At 56.6% G+C, this 15,214-nt stretch overlaps 1 protein-coding gene across 7 annotated transcripts in view; it reads right to left on the reverse strand.

The window, feature by feature from the left end:
- The window catches only part of RAP1GAP2 (RAP1 GTPase activating protein 2), a 41,808-nt gene extending 29,063 nt beyond the window's left edge, over positions 1–12,745 (reverse strand). For 5 of the 7 annotated variants that reach the window (XR_010607127.1, XR_010607126.1, XM_065646849.1 and 2 more), the window contains exons 1-2: positions 12,436–12,745; positions 11,815–11,850 (exon numbers count right to left, since the gene is read on the reverse strand). Coding sequence is in view for 4 of the 7 variants with exons in the window: in XM_065646849.1 (XP_065502921.1) it covers positions 11,815–11,850; positions 12,436–12,692 (293 nt within the window). In the remaining 3 variants the exon portion in view is untranslated. Of the gene's footprint in view, positions 1–6,503; positions 6,549–11,814; positions 11,851–12,435 lie in introns of those variants that run through there. The other 2 variants (XM_065646851.1, XM_065646853.1) reach the window with 2 other exon arrangements.
- Positions 12,746–15,214: the final 2,469 nt, after the last annotated feature.

The following is a 15,214-nucleotide window of genomic DNA, read 5'->3' on the forward strand; positions in this document are numbered from 1 at the left end:
AGCGATGCCCATGGGCTCGCGCGCAGCAGAGCACGAGCGGCCTGGAAACCCCGGGCCAGGGCAGTCAATCATTAACAGTGCATGGGGCTCTCCCGGCAAAGTCTGTAATAAATGTGTTTGCTCAGGAGCAAACAGCTCGCACAGGCCACAGATCACATCTGGCGCGGAGCAGCTGCCCTCGCCGCCTCCATGCCATGCTTACAGTGATCGACATGACCTTAGCTCTGCCTTTTCTATCAAAATGTTTCAGCACAATCTCTAATCGGATCTGTTCTTGAAATACAACCAAAAAGCCCATCATCATTGTAATCTCTTTATGCATCCTACTGTAAGTCAGATAAAAATATGTGCAATGTTATTTTTGCAAACACGTCACATTATTCACCCCAGAAGGACCCGATGGCAGTTCACCTGTCATCACACCATCCATATTGACCTACACAGCATGTGTGTAGCTCTTCAGAGTCAAGACCTGAACTTACATCCAAGATTAGTATTTTTGTATTTCAGCAGATCCCAACAGGTCCCTGGGAAGGCTGAAGCAGCAGAAGGTCTTTCCAGCACAGTAATTCCAGCAGACGAGTGTTGAGGGCTCCACTTCCCCACAAAGAAAAGCCCAACCCATTCTCAAAACACCCCAAAATGCATTTCTGCCTCTTCAGGACAACACTGGATGATTGCAAACCGCACGTGGTGGGTGAGAGAATGCGAGTGTGTAAGAGGCAAGAATTCTGTTAAACCAGGGTGCTACCTTCATCGCTGGTGCTTAACTCCCACTGCGAAGCCTTTTAACAAAGTTTTTGTTGGACCAACAAACCACTTTGTTCTTGCAGAAAATACCTGGCTGCTTCCTTTCAAACACAAATCATCAGTCTGACAAACTTCTCAGGCGTAGGAAAGGAAAAAAAAAAAAATTAGAGCCTATTTCCATGCCAAATGATACCAATTCTCCAGCACCTCATTAGCTTCCAGTTAATGGAGGGGGAGGGGTTTTTTAATTTTAAACCTTTTACCTCTCACATTAAACAGGCAGCTTCAAATTTCATTGAGTCTCTCTCCTGAGACATTTTCCACTGTCTCTCTTCCCCTTTGCCAGACAAGTTAAGTATTAATCTCCTCTTGTTTTATGCTGAAGTGGCTTTGTATTGATCTTTAAAGATGTTCAATTCTCTCATATTTGGAGATAGAGAATCACTTTAAGCAGACACACTCAGCCATATTTCCTTCTCCACCCAAATACAGCAAACGAGCCTGCACTGTAATCAATTGCTTCTGGACCCTGTAGCAGCTGATGTGTAATTTATAGGACAAGAGCAAGACAATAAACGGCGAGCGGCTGGAGGAGGCTGGTGCTGGGGAAGGGCAGGTTTGGGAGCTCGGTTCCTGGGCTGCAGCCGTGCCAGGACCTGCTTCCCTCCTGCGCAGAGCAAGGGCTGTGAGGAAACGCCGGAGCCCCCTCTGCCCCCAGCCCAGCACACAGCAGCTCCATCGGGTGACGGGGACACCTTCCCAGGGGCCAGGGGCTCTCCTGGGGGTCTGAGTGCTCAGCCACCGGACACACGGGTGGTGGGCACAGCGACTCCTGCTCCAGAGGACGTTGCTCGCGGCTGCCATGGAACACTGAAAAAGCGGCTCTGTATTCCTATGTTCTGCTGTCTCATGAAGGCTCCAGGACAGGCTGGGGTGGGATGCCGGGGATGCCAATGGGAGCAGAGGAGTTAAGCAGCTGCCTCTATTTTATGAAGAAATAAATATCTCTTTAAAAATGCCCTGATGTTTTTGCTTCAGAGAGAACAGTTTTGCAGCTAACGAGGAAGCTGGCTCCCAAGGGGCTGGAGAGGGCTCACGGCAGGTTAGGACAATTACACGCCGTAATTAATAAATCACCTGGGTGGCTGGCTCATTTATGTGAAACTTGGCATTTTCTTCTGGACACTCTGCTAAGAAAGAAGGATCTGAAAATACCAGATTGTGACAAGATCAAGCCTTCATCCCCGATATTACTGAATCTCCTGTGAGTGAATGACACTTAATATTATTAAGAAGCCATATATTTATGGAATAACTTTGGCTTTTATGCTAATTCTGCGGTGAGATCAAATGACCCCTCGGCTCGGAGCAGCGCGCTGCCCTTCCCGAGCCGCTCAGGGGCACATTCCCACCCCGAAGGTCCCGTTGTTCACACCGGAGCACGGGGTGCAGCCGAGCCCGGCTCTGGTGACTCAGGGATTCTCGAGCCACAGCCTCATCAGATGGCGCAGGATAAATCCCCGACACCCCCCGCACCTCCCGTTCCAGGAGATATTTCTGGTTCCCCGGCTCATGAGGGACAGAGCCAGAAATACACCAGCTATGCCGGGTGCCTGCCGTGGCCGGGCTGGGCACAGGCAGCGCGTCCCCACCAAGGCCCACGCGGAGCTGAGACTTCTGCCCGGGACCCTTCCCCACCGCCCCCAGCACTCGCCCAGAGACCCCCGAGCATTTCAGTGCGCTTGTGCGAGCCCTGGGACGGGGCAGCTGCGCCAGCGCCAGGGACCAGGAGCCAGAGAGGAACAAAAGGAGCCGAAGCAGCACGACCGAAAGACAAAAATATTAACCAGTTCTCTGCAAAGGAGCAGTCACATTCCAATTTTCCTGGCATACGAAGAAAAGGATTTGGGAGCTGGGAAACTAGGGAGAAAGTGATTACAGCATTTCAAACAGTGCTGCAGGAAGAGGATACGAGTGCATACAGTTTTAAGAGAAGCATCATGAGAAATAGAGCTTTAGATTGTTACATCCAGCACTAAGTAGTCTGATTAGAGATTTATTTTATGACTTCAGTTAGAAAGACATAGAGGAAACACCAAGAAAGCACGAAGCCGGCTCCTCCACACAGGCACTTCAAGTTTTGTCTCTTGAAACAGTGCGAGACAAGTGCAATATGGCACCAGCAGCCCCAGCACCCATGAATTTGGGCTGACGGGAAGGGGGCCGGTGTGTGCTGAGGCACGGGGCAGACCCAGCTCCCCCGCTGCCGGCCTGGAACAGCCAGCACAGCTTCCCCACCGCGCCGCGGTGCCGAACCCGGCAGCTGCCTGTGCCCGCTGCTGGGGCTCCTCTGCAGAACTACAGGAGTGACGTGCACAAAGAAATTTATCTGCTTGGCTCGACAGGGAGCCAATGTCCCTGTCCAGAGCCCGTCACGAGAGCACACAAGCATCGACGTTTTGCCTGACTCGGGGCTGAGCACAGCTTCATCTCCCCAGCACAATTATCAGCCTTCCCAGGAAACGAGCAGGGAAAGCAATCAAAGCTGCACTGAAAGAACAAAAACTCATTAGGAGTGAACGACCTCTGGCTGCAGAAGGCAGCCCGGGCTCGGGCAGGTACCACCCGCCCTTGCAGAGCAGCCGGCCCTGCACCAGAGCAGCCCCCGGCTCTGGCGTCGGGGGATTCAGCACCCGCAAGGGCTGCGAGGTGGTGGGTGAGCACGTGGGCACCCATGCTGTGGTCAGAGGCTTTGAGAGAAGAGACTTCAGTAGGTAAAGTGATCAGAAAAGACAACCTAAAAATAACTGGGGGACAAATGGGGACAAAGCTCCTCATCCAAGACTGCTGCTGCAACACTCTCCCCATCAAACACGCTGGGGCCAGACAGGAACACCCAGTTCCCTGCTCTGTGTTTGTATAAAGCCGTCTCTGATAGTCCAGGGGGCTTAGAGAGCTGGATCTGCTTTATGTGAGAAGATACACAGATACCTATCTACATGCATCTATACATCTATCTAGAGGTTCTCCTGATTTTATTTTTGGAACCATTCCTCCTTCAGCAGCCTCTAGAGAGACACAGCTTTGCTAAGCAGCTCTCAGAAAGTACCTTCCCATCACGCACACCCCAGGACTCCACAGCAAGGGTGGCATTTTGGTGCCCAGCCCAGCGCTCGGCACCGCGAGCAGAGCAGCTCTGGCTCCCCAGCGCGTGGCGGGGCCACCGGGCAGCGGATGAACCGGACGGGGCTGCGGGCGCGGAACGGGGCAGGACCCCGGGCGAAGCGTCAGCCCCTGCCCTGTTTGCTCCCCTGAGTGACTGTGTCACTTCTGATGGTTAAACACAGTGCAAGGGAGTCATGCCTGTGACAGCAGCACAAGTATATGGAAATTGCATTCTCGATAATTTGGGGTATTTTTCCCTGTGAACGCAGGCTTTCTGAAGAGATGAGCTCCAAGATTTCAGTATTCAATTAAATTAGATCAAATCAGCAGAGGAAATAAGTCTTCACAGCATGAGCAGATCCTTTGAATTTTACTAGCAAATCAGTGAACTAAATGCCATCATTTATCATTAACATCACTAATAAAGTCAGATTCAGGATGTAGAGCAAACTAACATCAGCCACACGCCTGACGCTTCCAGTGCCACCCTCCTTAGTCCTTGGCCCTTCCCCAGCAACTCGTGCAGAACAAAGACCGTCCCTGGAGCCGTTATTCTAATCAAATGCCCCCAGTATCCAGCTGGGCGGCCCAGGAATCGGCCCAAGCTTTAACCTCAGCCAAGCGCTGTCCCTTCCCGAGGATGCTGCGAGGGATGCAGGAGCGGGTGGGTCAGGCAGAGGGGTCGGGCTGCTGGGGGCAGCTCAGGAGCCGTTTAGGGACAGTCACCCGCCACAGGCTTTATCAGGGCAGGGGACACCGGAAGGACACGGGGCTGGTGCTGCTCCCGCAGCAGCAGGCGATGCTGGCACGTCCCGAAGCCAGCGCTCCAGCCCCGTCCCTGCGAGAGCCAGCCCTGGCCTGCATGTCCCAGCACGTCCAGTGACATCCTGCGCTGGCCAGCGGGGAGCGGGGGGGCAGCTCACACAGGAACTGTCCCGGTGCGGGGGGCACAGCCTGACCCAGCAGTGCCCCAGGACCTGCCGCCGCCTCCACTGCCCGTCTCCCTCAGACACCATCACCGTGTTTGATGTGAGAGTGGTAAAAGACATATAATTTGTGGAGCTAAAACACAGGTATTATCTCAGTGACACATCCCTACAACAGGGAATATGCTGAAGTCAATCACATGGAGAAATGGGTTTCTATTGCTCTGTGGCTTTTTCCTTGCCTCTTCCAGATCAAAAAGATGGAAAATGATGCAGTCGTTAGGTTGAAAGCTGACATCTTCCTCATTAAATCACCTCACACTGTGCACCCTCATCTACAATGGGGAACAAGAGATGAAAGGACACGACTTACGCCCTGTTTCTCAGTCTTTCCCTGAGCGCTGGTGCTCTCAGGGAGCAGACGCGGATCCCTGCTCTGATCCTGTCCTTCCTGCCATCCCCTTCTCATCCTCCTGCCTGGCAGCAAACCTCCTGTCCTGGCGCTCCACGTGCAAGCGCGGGGCGAACCGCTGGGCTGACACAGCTGCGCTTGGATTTGGAGCTCCGGTGCAGACCTGCTTGAAGCCCTGCCCGCTCTCCAGCCCCTGGTGCAGCGGGAATGGGCAGTTATCGGCCCCTTGTCACCGAGCGGCGGAACCCGCATCACCTCAGGGGAGAGAGCACCAAGCTCTGCCTTCCAAACTGAAGAGGATTAGCACCAAATTGCTTGCTGGAGGAAGGAGCTATCCTTGGCGTGACACCGCTAACATTGGAGAGGAACGAGACAGGCCGGTGTCTGCATGAAGTGACCTTTGGGTCGTCTCACAGACTTCCCGACGCAGCTCTGACCTGTTCACGGACCCATCACGGCTCCACGCGCCTCTGCTGGGTGGGAGCCTGGGACGAGCCGGGGGTTCACGCCAGGCCTGGGGAGAGCGGGGCTCTCGGGTACCCCATGGCTTCAGCACTGATGCTGTTTGTGAACCAAGCACAAAAACAGCCCCTCCGAACCCCCGGCACAGCCCCAGCTCCGGCAGACAACCCATCCTCCTGCGCACCCCGATATTTGGGAGCAGGCACCTGCTAGCAGGTGGTGCCTCCATCACACCAGGCATTAAGGCTCCCTCCCCCCGTCATGACAATATTTGCTTTTAGAAGGCCATTATTCTTCCGAGCAGCTGCCTTCCAATTGTCTGCAAACAGCTCCTATTTTGACAAGCTATAAATATGGGAGGAGAAAAGAGATATATAAACCAGCCCAGTTTGTTAGTTCTGAAACAGAGCTAAAAATAGACCCACGTGGGGTTGCTAAGTCCTCTGGGCAGATGTAATTGTGGATAATCTAGCTTTAAATATGTGAAGGCTGTTTTGACAGCAACAACATTTTAACATATGGGACTGGGCAGCATAGGAGCAGGACGTGCCGCTGCAGCTCTTCCAATGTCACCGGGAAGCATCGTTTGCGTTACCGGATCCCAGCTCGCTGCCTCACTCTGTAGCTGGGGCTTCTGCCGTAATAAACCCCCAAATAAACCCAAATATCCACAGCAAGCCACGGAGAGGAAAGCACCCAGGCAAATAGCGCGGGAAGCCTCCCGGGGCAGGAGCATCGGCGGAGCTGTGTGTGTTCCCACCCTGAAACGTCATGCGGAGAAGGCTCACCAGGTGGAATGGCTGAAACGCCCCTGTCCTCGCAGCGACAGCACCTTCTCCTCCCGGGGAGCTCCCTCTGTCCCGGGCGGGCTGTGGAACGTGCTGCGCAGGGCTGGGTGTCTGCGGGGGCGATAACTGCCCTTCCACGAAGAGGGACGCGCTCCCGCCTGCTCGCCCAAGATACGGGGCAGACGTTGGGACTGGCTGGATTTGGTGAATCCCCAGCAGCCGCAGGGCCAGCCGAGGCAGGGCTGGCTGTGCCCCGCCGCCGGGTGAGCACCCCGGCTGGGCTGCACCCCCGTCTCTGCCACCACCCTCTGCTCACGGCGTGTCCCCGTTCGGCACCTCCCGGCCGCAGCAGTACTGCCTGCAGCAGGATGTTCTGTCACACAACCCACGGCGAGCAGCCGCGCGATGCTGCTCGCGGGGACCCTCGGTCCAGCCCCTGCCCCGGCACCCTGGGAGCTGGGGAGCAGAGGCTGACCCCCCGGCCCGGCCCTCTCCCCGCCCTGACCGTGTGCCGGCAGCTGCCGGGGCCGGTGCTGCCCGTCCCAGCTGGCGCAGCGGGTACCAAGCAGCAGCAACAGCCGCGGGGCCTTGCCTTCCTCCCAGTCAGTGTCCTGCCAGGCCGAGCTGTCACCTCGGCTCTGCGTTAAGCCGGCGCCGACATCCATCTGTGCAGCCGCAGCTCCCTGGTGCTGGCAGCACCCGCAGGAGGCGGCTCTTGGGCAGCAGATGGCAAGCGGGACGGTGGCAGCCAGTGCCCGCGGCAGCAACAGGGACTGTCAGCGTCCCTGGCACCCGAGGGGTTTGTCACTCCACCAGTGGCCAGGCCACCGCAGGGACACAGGCGCAAGACCTGCCACTGTCACAGGACTGGCTCTGCCTGGGATGCCCCGTCAAGCCACGTGCCGTCACCTCTCCACACGGTGTGACGTGGATCTCCAGGAGAGGGAGCAAGGCAGCGGCTTCACCGGGGAGATGTCAAACGAGGTGAACCGTGGTTTTACAGGGATGGTAACATTTCAGGGTGCCTTTTTCTCCCCACTGCCACGGGGACACAGGAAACCCTGTGGGAACCCACCAACACCTGCAAAGGGACAGCTGTTTCGTGGCCCATCATGGACAGGCTAAATTTCCACTAGAACTTTACAAAAAGTAAGGGTGATATTAGAGCCAGGGGACAGAGAAAGATGGCACAGGAAAAGCTCACAAGTATTTGCTGTGATTAGATGAACCACACGCACACCAGTAAAACCCCGGTGGGACGGTCACCCCGGCCCGGGGCAGGCGGGTGCTGGCACCAGGCGGGGGACGGCAGCAGCACCAGGAGCAGCGAGCGCTGGCACCTTTGGGCTTTGCTGCAAGCCCCGGGTGTCCCTTGCACCCCAGCCCCTGCGCTCGGTTCTGCTCTTGCATCACGGCTCCAGCGCCGAGGTAACAGCATGGGCTGGGGCGCTGCGGGGGCACCGGCAGCCCCGAGACAAGCAGTTCCGAATCAAATTCCATGGGAAACCTGCCCGCCTGCCCCACACGCTGCTGACGGCTGCTCTGCCACACTTCCGATAGTGTTTACTTTGTAGTGCAACGCATATGCTACTACAGCTGAAGTATAGCTGCAAAATATGCATTTGCAAACAATTACCCGTTTTACAAGGTGGTAATAAAGTCAAAGGAATTTACTTAGGCACAATCTGCTCTCCAGACCTTGTCTTCACAAGACCTCAGCACAAAGCTCCAAGATTACTGCAACAGTTCCTGCAGCTGCCGCCAAGAAGCTCAATCATTCCCACATCTTCCCATTAACTCGGCTCTGGCCCATCAAATATTAAAGACCCTCGAACTGGACACAGCTCATTTTACGAAGGTCAAGTAAATCTTTCTTCTCTTCCCACCTTTATCTTCCACCATCATTCCCATCATCAGATGAGCATCACATGCTCTTTCATGCGAGTTTTAGCTGTACACACACTGACTCGCAGTAACTGGTGTACAAGGCTCCTCTGTTTCACAGAGATGTGATCATTCCATTGCTGGTTTTGCTTTACAAGGCTAAAGCAAGAGGTGACTCTCTGCCTGAAGGAGGGTCTTATTATTTATTGATTTAAAAAAAAAAATTAAATACTCAGTGGTTGCTCAGTACATCCTCCTGATGACACCAGAAAGAGCATGACCGGAGTGCAGAGGGCTGAGGAGGCAGCAGCCGGCAAAGGGCTGTCTGACCGCCGGCACGGGGTGTCACGCCAGCAGCTCATTCCTGGGGAGTCCGGCTGCATGGAGGAGGAAGGTCCCCACGGGTTCATCCCCGTGGGCTTGTCCCCATCAGAGGAAGGTCCCCAGGGGTGTGTGCCCATCACACCTTCCCACTTGCAGCGTCCCCAGTACAAGGGCTTCCCAAGGCAGCGGGGCTCGGGGTCCCTGCTTGCTCCCTCGGGGGTCCCTGCACTCACCGTGTGCTGGGGTTAGCAGAGGGTGGCTGTGAGAACAAAAACTCCAGAGGCAAACCCACTGGTTCGGGCTGATTTTTGATATGCAAAGATCCTCTGGCAGGCTGATGTTTCCTCCAGCGTGACCTCCCTGCTCAGGAAGTGGCTTCAGCTGCCATCTGGCTCAGCTCTTCCCTTGCCTGGCAGTGTGACCTGACCTCAAAGTCCACCACGTTTTACAAGCTCTGTGCGAAGCTGTGCCTCGAAGAGCACCCCAGGAGCACCCCATGATCCCACAGGTGCTGCTGCCTTTCTGCAGGGACTTCCCATGGCACTGGGAAATGCCAGCACCAGCCAGGGTTGGGAGAGCTGCTTCTGGACATGACGCCCCTTTTGCCAGCCCGGGGGGGTCTGCTGCCCCCAGCACTTTCCCATGAGGCGGGTAAGGAATAAAAAAAACCCCTAACACACGCCCATGCCAAATCCCAGTTACTGCCCAAGCGCCCCGGTCTCCACCCCGCACCCTGGGACTGGCCCCGGTCACTGTCACAGCCCCAGCCCCTCTCCTGGCACCTGAGCACCCCAGCACCAGCTCCTGCCACCTCCCTGGGGACACGCACCCCCAAAAAACAGCCAGCAGAGTATTTCCAAGCCCTCTCGCAAACTTCCCATCCCTACGCACTGCCTCTGGGCACTGTGCAAGGCCCTAGGTGCAGCCCCAGCACCCCAAGCAGCCCACAGCCACCCCCACAGCCCCAAACTCAGCCTCCCCTGCCCCGGAACAGCGGGTTTGAGAGCCAGGGACGGCCCATCGCCAGCAGCACAGTTAAACCCAGAGTGGTGGGACTGGGCACAGCAGCTCTGCACTGGAGAGCCCCAGCGCCAGGCAGGGCACGGGCACAGCTCCCCGGGCAGAGCCCAAGCCCAGCTCACCGCAGCTTCCTGGGTATGCTGGGGCCGAGCAGGGAACGTGGCCGTGCAGCAGCAGCGCGCGGGGATGCTCAGTCCTCTGCAGTATTCCCTGCCTGCGTGCAGCCCCGGTACCTCCCCGTGCACCTGTCGCTAACGGGGTGCACTGACCCCCGACCGCGATGCCAGGGCTCCCCTTCCATCGCCTCCCCACGACACTCCCACTCTGCAACATCTACTCCATCTCTCTGGTTCCGAGTCCCTCAGACACACTCGTGGTTACCATAGGAACTAATGAAACCCAAAGTAGAAAAGAAAAAGGAGAGAAGACAGAGGGAAGAGTGCTTTGATCCTCTGGTGCCACCTGCGTGTGTGAGTTTATCACAAAGACTGACAAGAGCAGCAGCCACAGGGGAGCATCCCGCAGTCTCGGGCTCTGCCGCGCTCAGTTTCACCAAACACCAGCTTTGTGCAAGATCCAGCTTTTGCTCTCACCCGCCAGAGCCCGCTGGGACACACCGCCCGCTGCTCCCGCCTCCCCAGGACAGGGCACTTGCTGCCACCCCAGCAAACAGCCCTCGCCCCGAGCATGAGGGGTCACCGCAGCGGGGGCTGTTGCAGCCTCCCCACTGCCGGGGACCTGCTCTGCAGCCAAAAGCTCCGGGCCGCATCACCACCACGCACTATTCCTCCCCTGCCATGTTTCTGCAAGTCAATATCGATGTTTGCAGCGTGCACAAGGCTCATGAAGGGCTCTTTGGCTTGCAGAAAGCAGCTTGTCTTTTTGTTAACAAGTTACACAGGCAAAGAAAATTGCCTACGCCTGATGTCTTAGCCAGAAGGCTAATAATAAGCAATAATAAGAGGGTGTTAGAAAACCAAAACTTTTTTTTTTTTTTTAAAGCTTTTACAGAAATCTGATGTGGCTCTGGCTGGGCCTCAATTACAGAACCATTTAATGAAGCAATCTGTCCACAAAGCAGAAGCGCTATGAGGCTGCAGAAAGCATCAGCTGCTAATAGTGGGGATAAAACTGCTCCACTGGATGTTCATCGATCTCCCTGAGCAAAACCCTCCGCTGGCCGGGGCAGGAGGGAGACAGAGAAACGCGGCCCCAGACCCTCACCCTGGCCCCAGTGCACCCACGGCAGCGAGCCCAGCTGCCCAGTACAGTGGGGAAAGGAGGTCAAATGGTATTTCTGCCACAGAATTGCTGCGTGGGACCTGAAACAAAATCAGGGCACAGCGTACGGCAGAGTACAAGGAGCAGTTAAATCCTTCTCAGCTCCACAGGAAAAGGAAAGTCTACGGAGATTTCCCTCCCCTCCCAAAAGTGGTAAACGTTGTTTTAAACTTCTCATTAGTTCAGCAAAACCCTGAGCAAGGAGCTCAGAAGCAGCGTTTCTGTTGTGCTGTTTCCAGCAGGCACTTGCAGGCTCATTCAGGTGCCCCTGAGGCTCTCTATATACTTTTCCATTAATGAATAATTTGCACAAGTGATGATTATAGAGGGAGACCACATGAGCCGTTACGCACATTACCTGAGCTCAGGGGAAGCTTAGCCAGAATATTTCTATATTAGCACACGGTTACACTGGTAGTGCCAGAGCCGCACATGTGCTTGCAATGGAAAACCTCTGACTTGGGGAGCTTATCTGGACACCGGAGAGGATCCACCGCGGCGCGAGGGAAGCGATCAGTTCCCTGGTTGTGCAGCATGGGAGCAGGAGCTCAGTAACGGCACAGGCACCCTTATCCCACCGACACCACCTCTTTCCAGACTGCAGGATTCAAAACCAAAATGAAAACCCCCAGGCTTCACAGAATTTACAGCCAGCAGCTCAGTGTAGCCCAGTGCCGCTGCCCGGAGCTGGAACCAGGACAGCCCAGCTACACGAACGCGTCCTCCACGCACAAAGCCATCGCTCACACTGCACATCTCACACAGAAACCGCTCTGAACGAGAGAAGAGTGCGAGTACTCACTTGATCTTCAGGCTGGCGAGCATCGTCTTGTCGATCCTGGGGAGGAAGCAGAGGAGCGGGTTACTCGGGCGCAGACGGGAGGGCTGTCCCCCCGACATGGGTACCGGGGCTGCTGGCACCCCCCACAGCATCTCCTTCGGAGGTGCCGTTGCTCTGGCTGACATGATGATCACTACAGAAAGGCTTGACCAGAAAACAAACCCAACCAAAATCTAACCCAAACTTAAGCCTGGAAGCAAGTAAAACTGTCCCCACTCAGCAGCAGCCAGGGATTTACCCTGTTACGTACCCTGTACCCACAGCGAGCACCCACGCACGTGCCGAGAGCCCTGGACAGGGAACACAGAGCTGCCCCATCGCTCCCAGCCCGGCCGGCTGCCGTGGGGCCAGAAGCCCCAGTCACTTCACTTATTTATTTGGCACCAATAATAAGTGCCAACCTCCACAGAATCATTATGGTTAGAGTCATATCAATGTAATTAATGCAAATCATAGCAATGTCTCAAAATACAAAATTATGTCTTTTGGCAGTCATTGCAAATGCTCTGTTATCTGCCACATAGAATAAATTCTACATCTCTCAAAAAATAAAACAAACACCAAAAAAACCCCAAACCGCACACAGAGTTGTTTCTCACTGTGATCGCAGAGGCCACGGCGAGGCTGCAGAAATGCAGTTTCCCCTCTACTTGCAGATTTATGCTGCCAAGCTGAACTTCTCCATCGGGAGCAGGCTGTACCCATGGTGACACGGCGGGGACGATCCCTGGCACGCTGTGCCACCAGCGGAGCCAGCGCCGGGCAGACGGGAACCCCCACGGGGTGTCCCTGCTCCCCATGGCGGGGGTGTCCCCAGCTCGACCTCCTGCCCTCGCCATCACCCTTCCCGGGTCCCTCCTGCTCAGACCGACATCGTGCTCACAAAGCCCCCGGCAGCTCCATCCCAGGCATTTCCCCAATCAGCTCCGTGCTCCTCCTCCGGAGCGCCAGCACGCCGCTGCTCCTAAAAATAGACCCTGGGCACCTGCTATTGTCACTTAATACTTAACAAGCCTGTCCACAGGCCCTGTTGATCATTAAATCAAGCTGAACATTAAAGCGTGCTGGTGTAAATAGCTGTTGCCAGACTCGGTGGCAGATGCCAGTGAGCCAAAGGGACAGTGGGCGGTGTAGCAACTCCTGCCCGTGCCGAAGTGGCACCGAGCAGCTTCATCTGGAACCACAGGAAATAAAAATCAGTTGATGTTATTTGGCTTCTTGGAGGGAAAATTTTAAAAAGAGGCAATTGGAAAAAAAAACGAAAACAAAACGAAACACGAGAAAGAAAACCCTCCGCAAGGGAAACCGCAATTGCGATATGACTAAGTTTAGAGCCGCTTCGTCAGGCCCTGCCCTGCACCCACTCCCGAGGTGGGGTGAAGTGAAACACCCCACGCCCCATCGGCCTCTCCCAGCGCAGCCCTGGGGCTCCCTGAGCCCTGCAGCGCAGCAGAGCGGGGGTCACCCGCACCCCGCCACCAGCAGCCCACGCTGCTGGGTGCCCATGGCCCGGCAGGAGGCAACTGGCACACACATCGGTCACCGGGGCCGTGGAGCCGGGCCGGGGTGTGGGCGGGGGGGGCAGCTCCTGGGGGCACACCCCACACCCCCGCATCACCCCCCACGTGCATCCCTACGTCCAAGAGCAGCAGCACCACAGCTGCCGCCCCGGGACAAGCGTGGTGCTCCCGGGACCTCGCTGGCAGCAGGCGGGCAGACAGAACAAAAACCCGATTTTCCCCCCAGCACGGGGCTGGGAACGGCGGCTGCAGGCGCAGGGGCGGTGGCGGGGTGTGCCTGGCACCCCGCGCGCGGTCCCCACAGGAAGGGCGTGTGTCGCCACGGCCAGGCGGCTGTGACAAGATGCAGATGCAGGTACAGGGCTGCAGCAGGTCTCTCCCTTTCCCGTAAGCACCCGGGGAAGCCTTTTCCCAGCTGTGTGTGCTGCTCCCTGGGTGACACACGACTGCAAGGGGTGACTTGCCCAGCGAGCAGCAGCCCCACTGGGGAGGTCCCCCCACAGAGCACAGAGAACAGGACTCCCCACACGCCGGGTCTGTCTCCCTGTGCAGACCCCAGTGTCGACAGATTTAAAGGGAAGCCCACAGCCCACATGCCCTGCCTGGACCGCGATGGCAGCACAGTGTCCCAACAGCCAGCAGACCACACTTTTCCTGCGCAACGCTCGGGCTCGTGGTTATCTTTACCCTGCAACTGCCAAAGTGCAGAAGGAAAACAACTGAGCAAAGCCCAGGCGGCCCCAAATGCCCCTGCCAGGCAGGTGACAGCCCTGCCCCGCGCTCCTGTCCCCGTCCCCGCGGGAGCCACCCGCAGCTCCCGGGATGTGCCCGGCACGGTTTGGACCCGGAGCCACCGCTCCCAACAGCAGCTGCCCCAGAGCTGCCATTTCTCTCTGCCACAAAACGAGCCCACATTTCACAAAGCTTATTTGTACAGAAGTTTATCAGAGTGCTTCCTTCCCATTTTTACAAAAAGAAAAAAGATCCAGCTCAGACAAAACACATGGCATCAGTAAGGTGCTTCTGTTCCCAGGAGACTTTGCTGAAGCTCTTGATGAGTTTTCTGCTCTCCCACACCCATCCCAGTTACTCAGCACTTCCCCAGCAGGTTTCAAGCAGCTCCAAGCCCACGGGCACAAGCCCTTCCCCAAACCCCAGTGCTCCCGGCTGCCCAGCCCCAGCCACACAGGCAGGGGACAGCAGAAGGACCCTCTGCCCCTGTGCCAAACAGCCAAAATCAGTACAGAATTGCCGATTTGGCCATCAGTTCCCACGGGCTGATCGCAATCACACAGCACAGACTCAGAATGGGCATAAAATACCTTAGAGTGAGGGAAACTAGAGGAAGGGCAGAGGGAGAACAGTGCCACTTGCTTAAACTATTTCCCTACAGATGGACACGTCTGGGAGGGCAGGAACACCAGCAGCAAACAGTCCCGCTGAGCCCAGGGTGCAGGCGGCAGCCGCGGCACTCTGCCGAGGACAGACGGTGCAGGAGTGACTCAGGGAGGCACCGACGGGCACAGGAACCTGCCATGAACCAGGTGGGACCTCACCGCACGTGCCACGAGGTGCCGAAGGCGGCCGTGCGCATTGCTGCCTGGGCAGAGGGAGAGCGGGTGGCAGGTCCGCAACAACGGAAGGAGCGGGGGCAGAGGCACGAGATGCTCTTGCAAGGGACATGCCCATGGGAGCCCACCACGAGCCCCAGGAGGTGCCTCAGCACTCAGCACCCACGGGGCTCACGAGGGGCTCACCGGGGCTCAGCATCGTGGTGGTTCCTCCTTTGAGCCGTGGAGGGAAGAAAAGCTCCTGGCACAGCACTGCGGTCCTGGCAGTGA

Source organism: Caloenas nicobarica, chromosome 17, assembly GCF_036013445.1.
Source record: "Caloenas nicobarica isolate bCalNic1 chromosome 17, bCalNic1.hap1, whole genome shotgun sequence".
Classification (NCBI taxonomy): domain Eukaryota; kingdom Metazoa; phylum Chordata; class Aves; order Columbiformes; family Columbidae; genus Caloenas; species Caloenas nicobarica.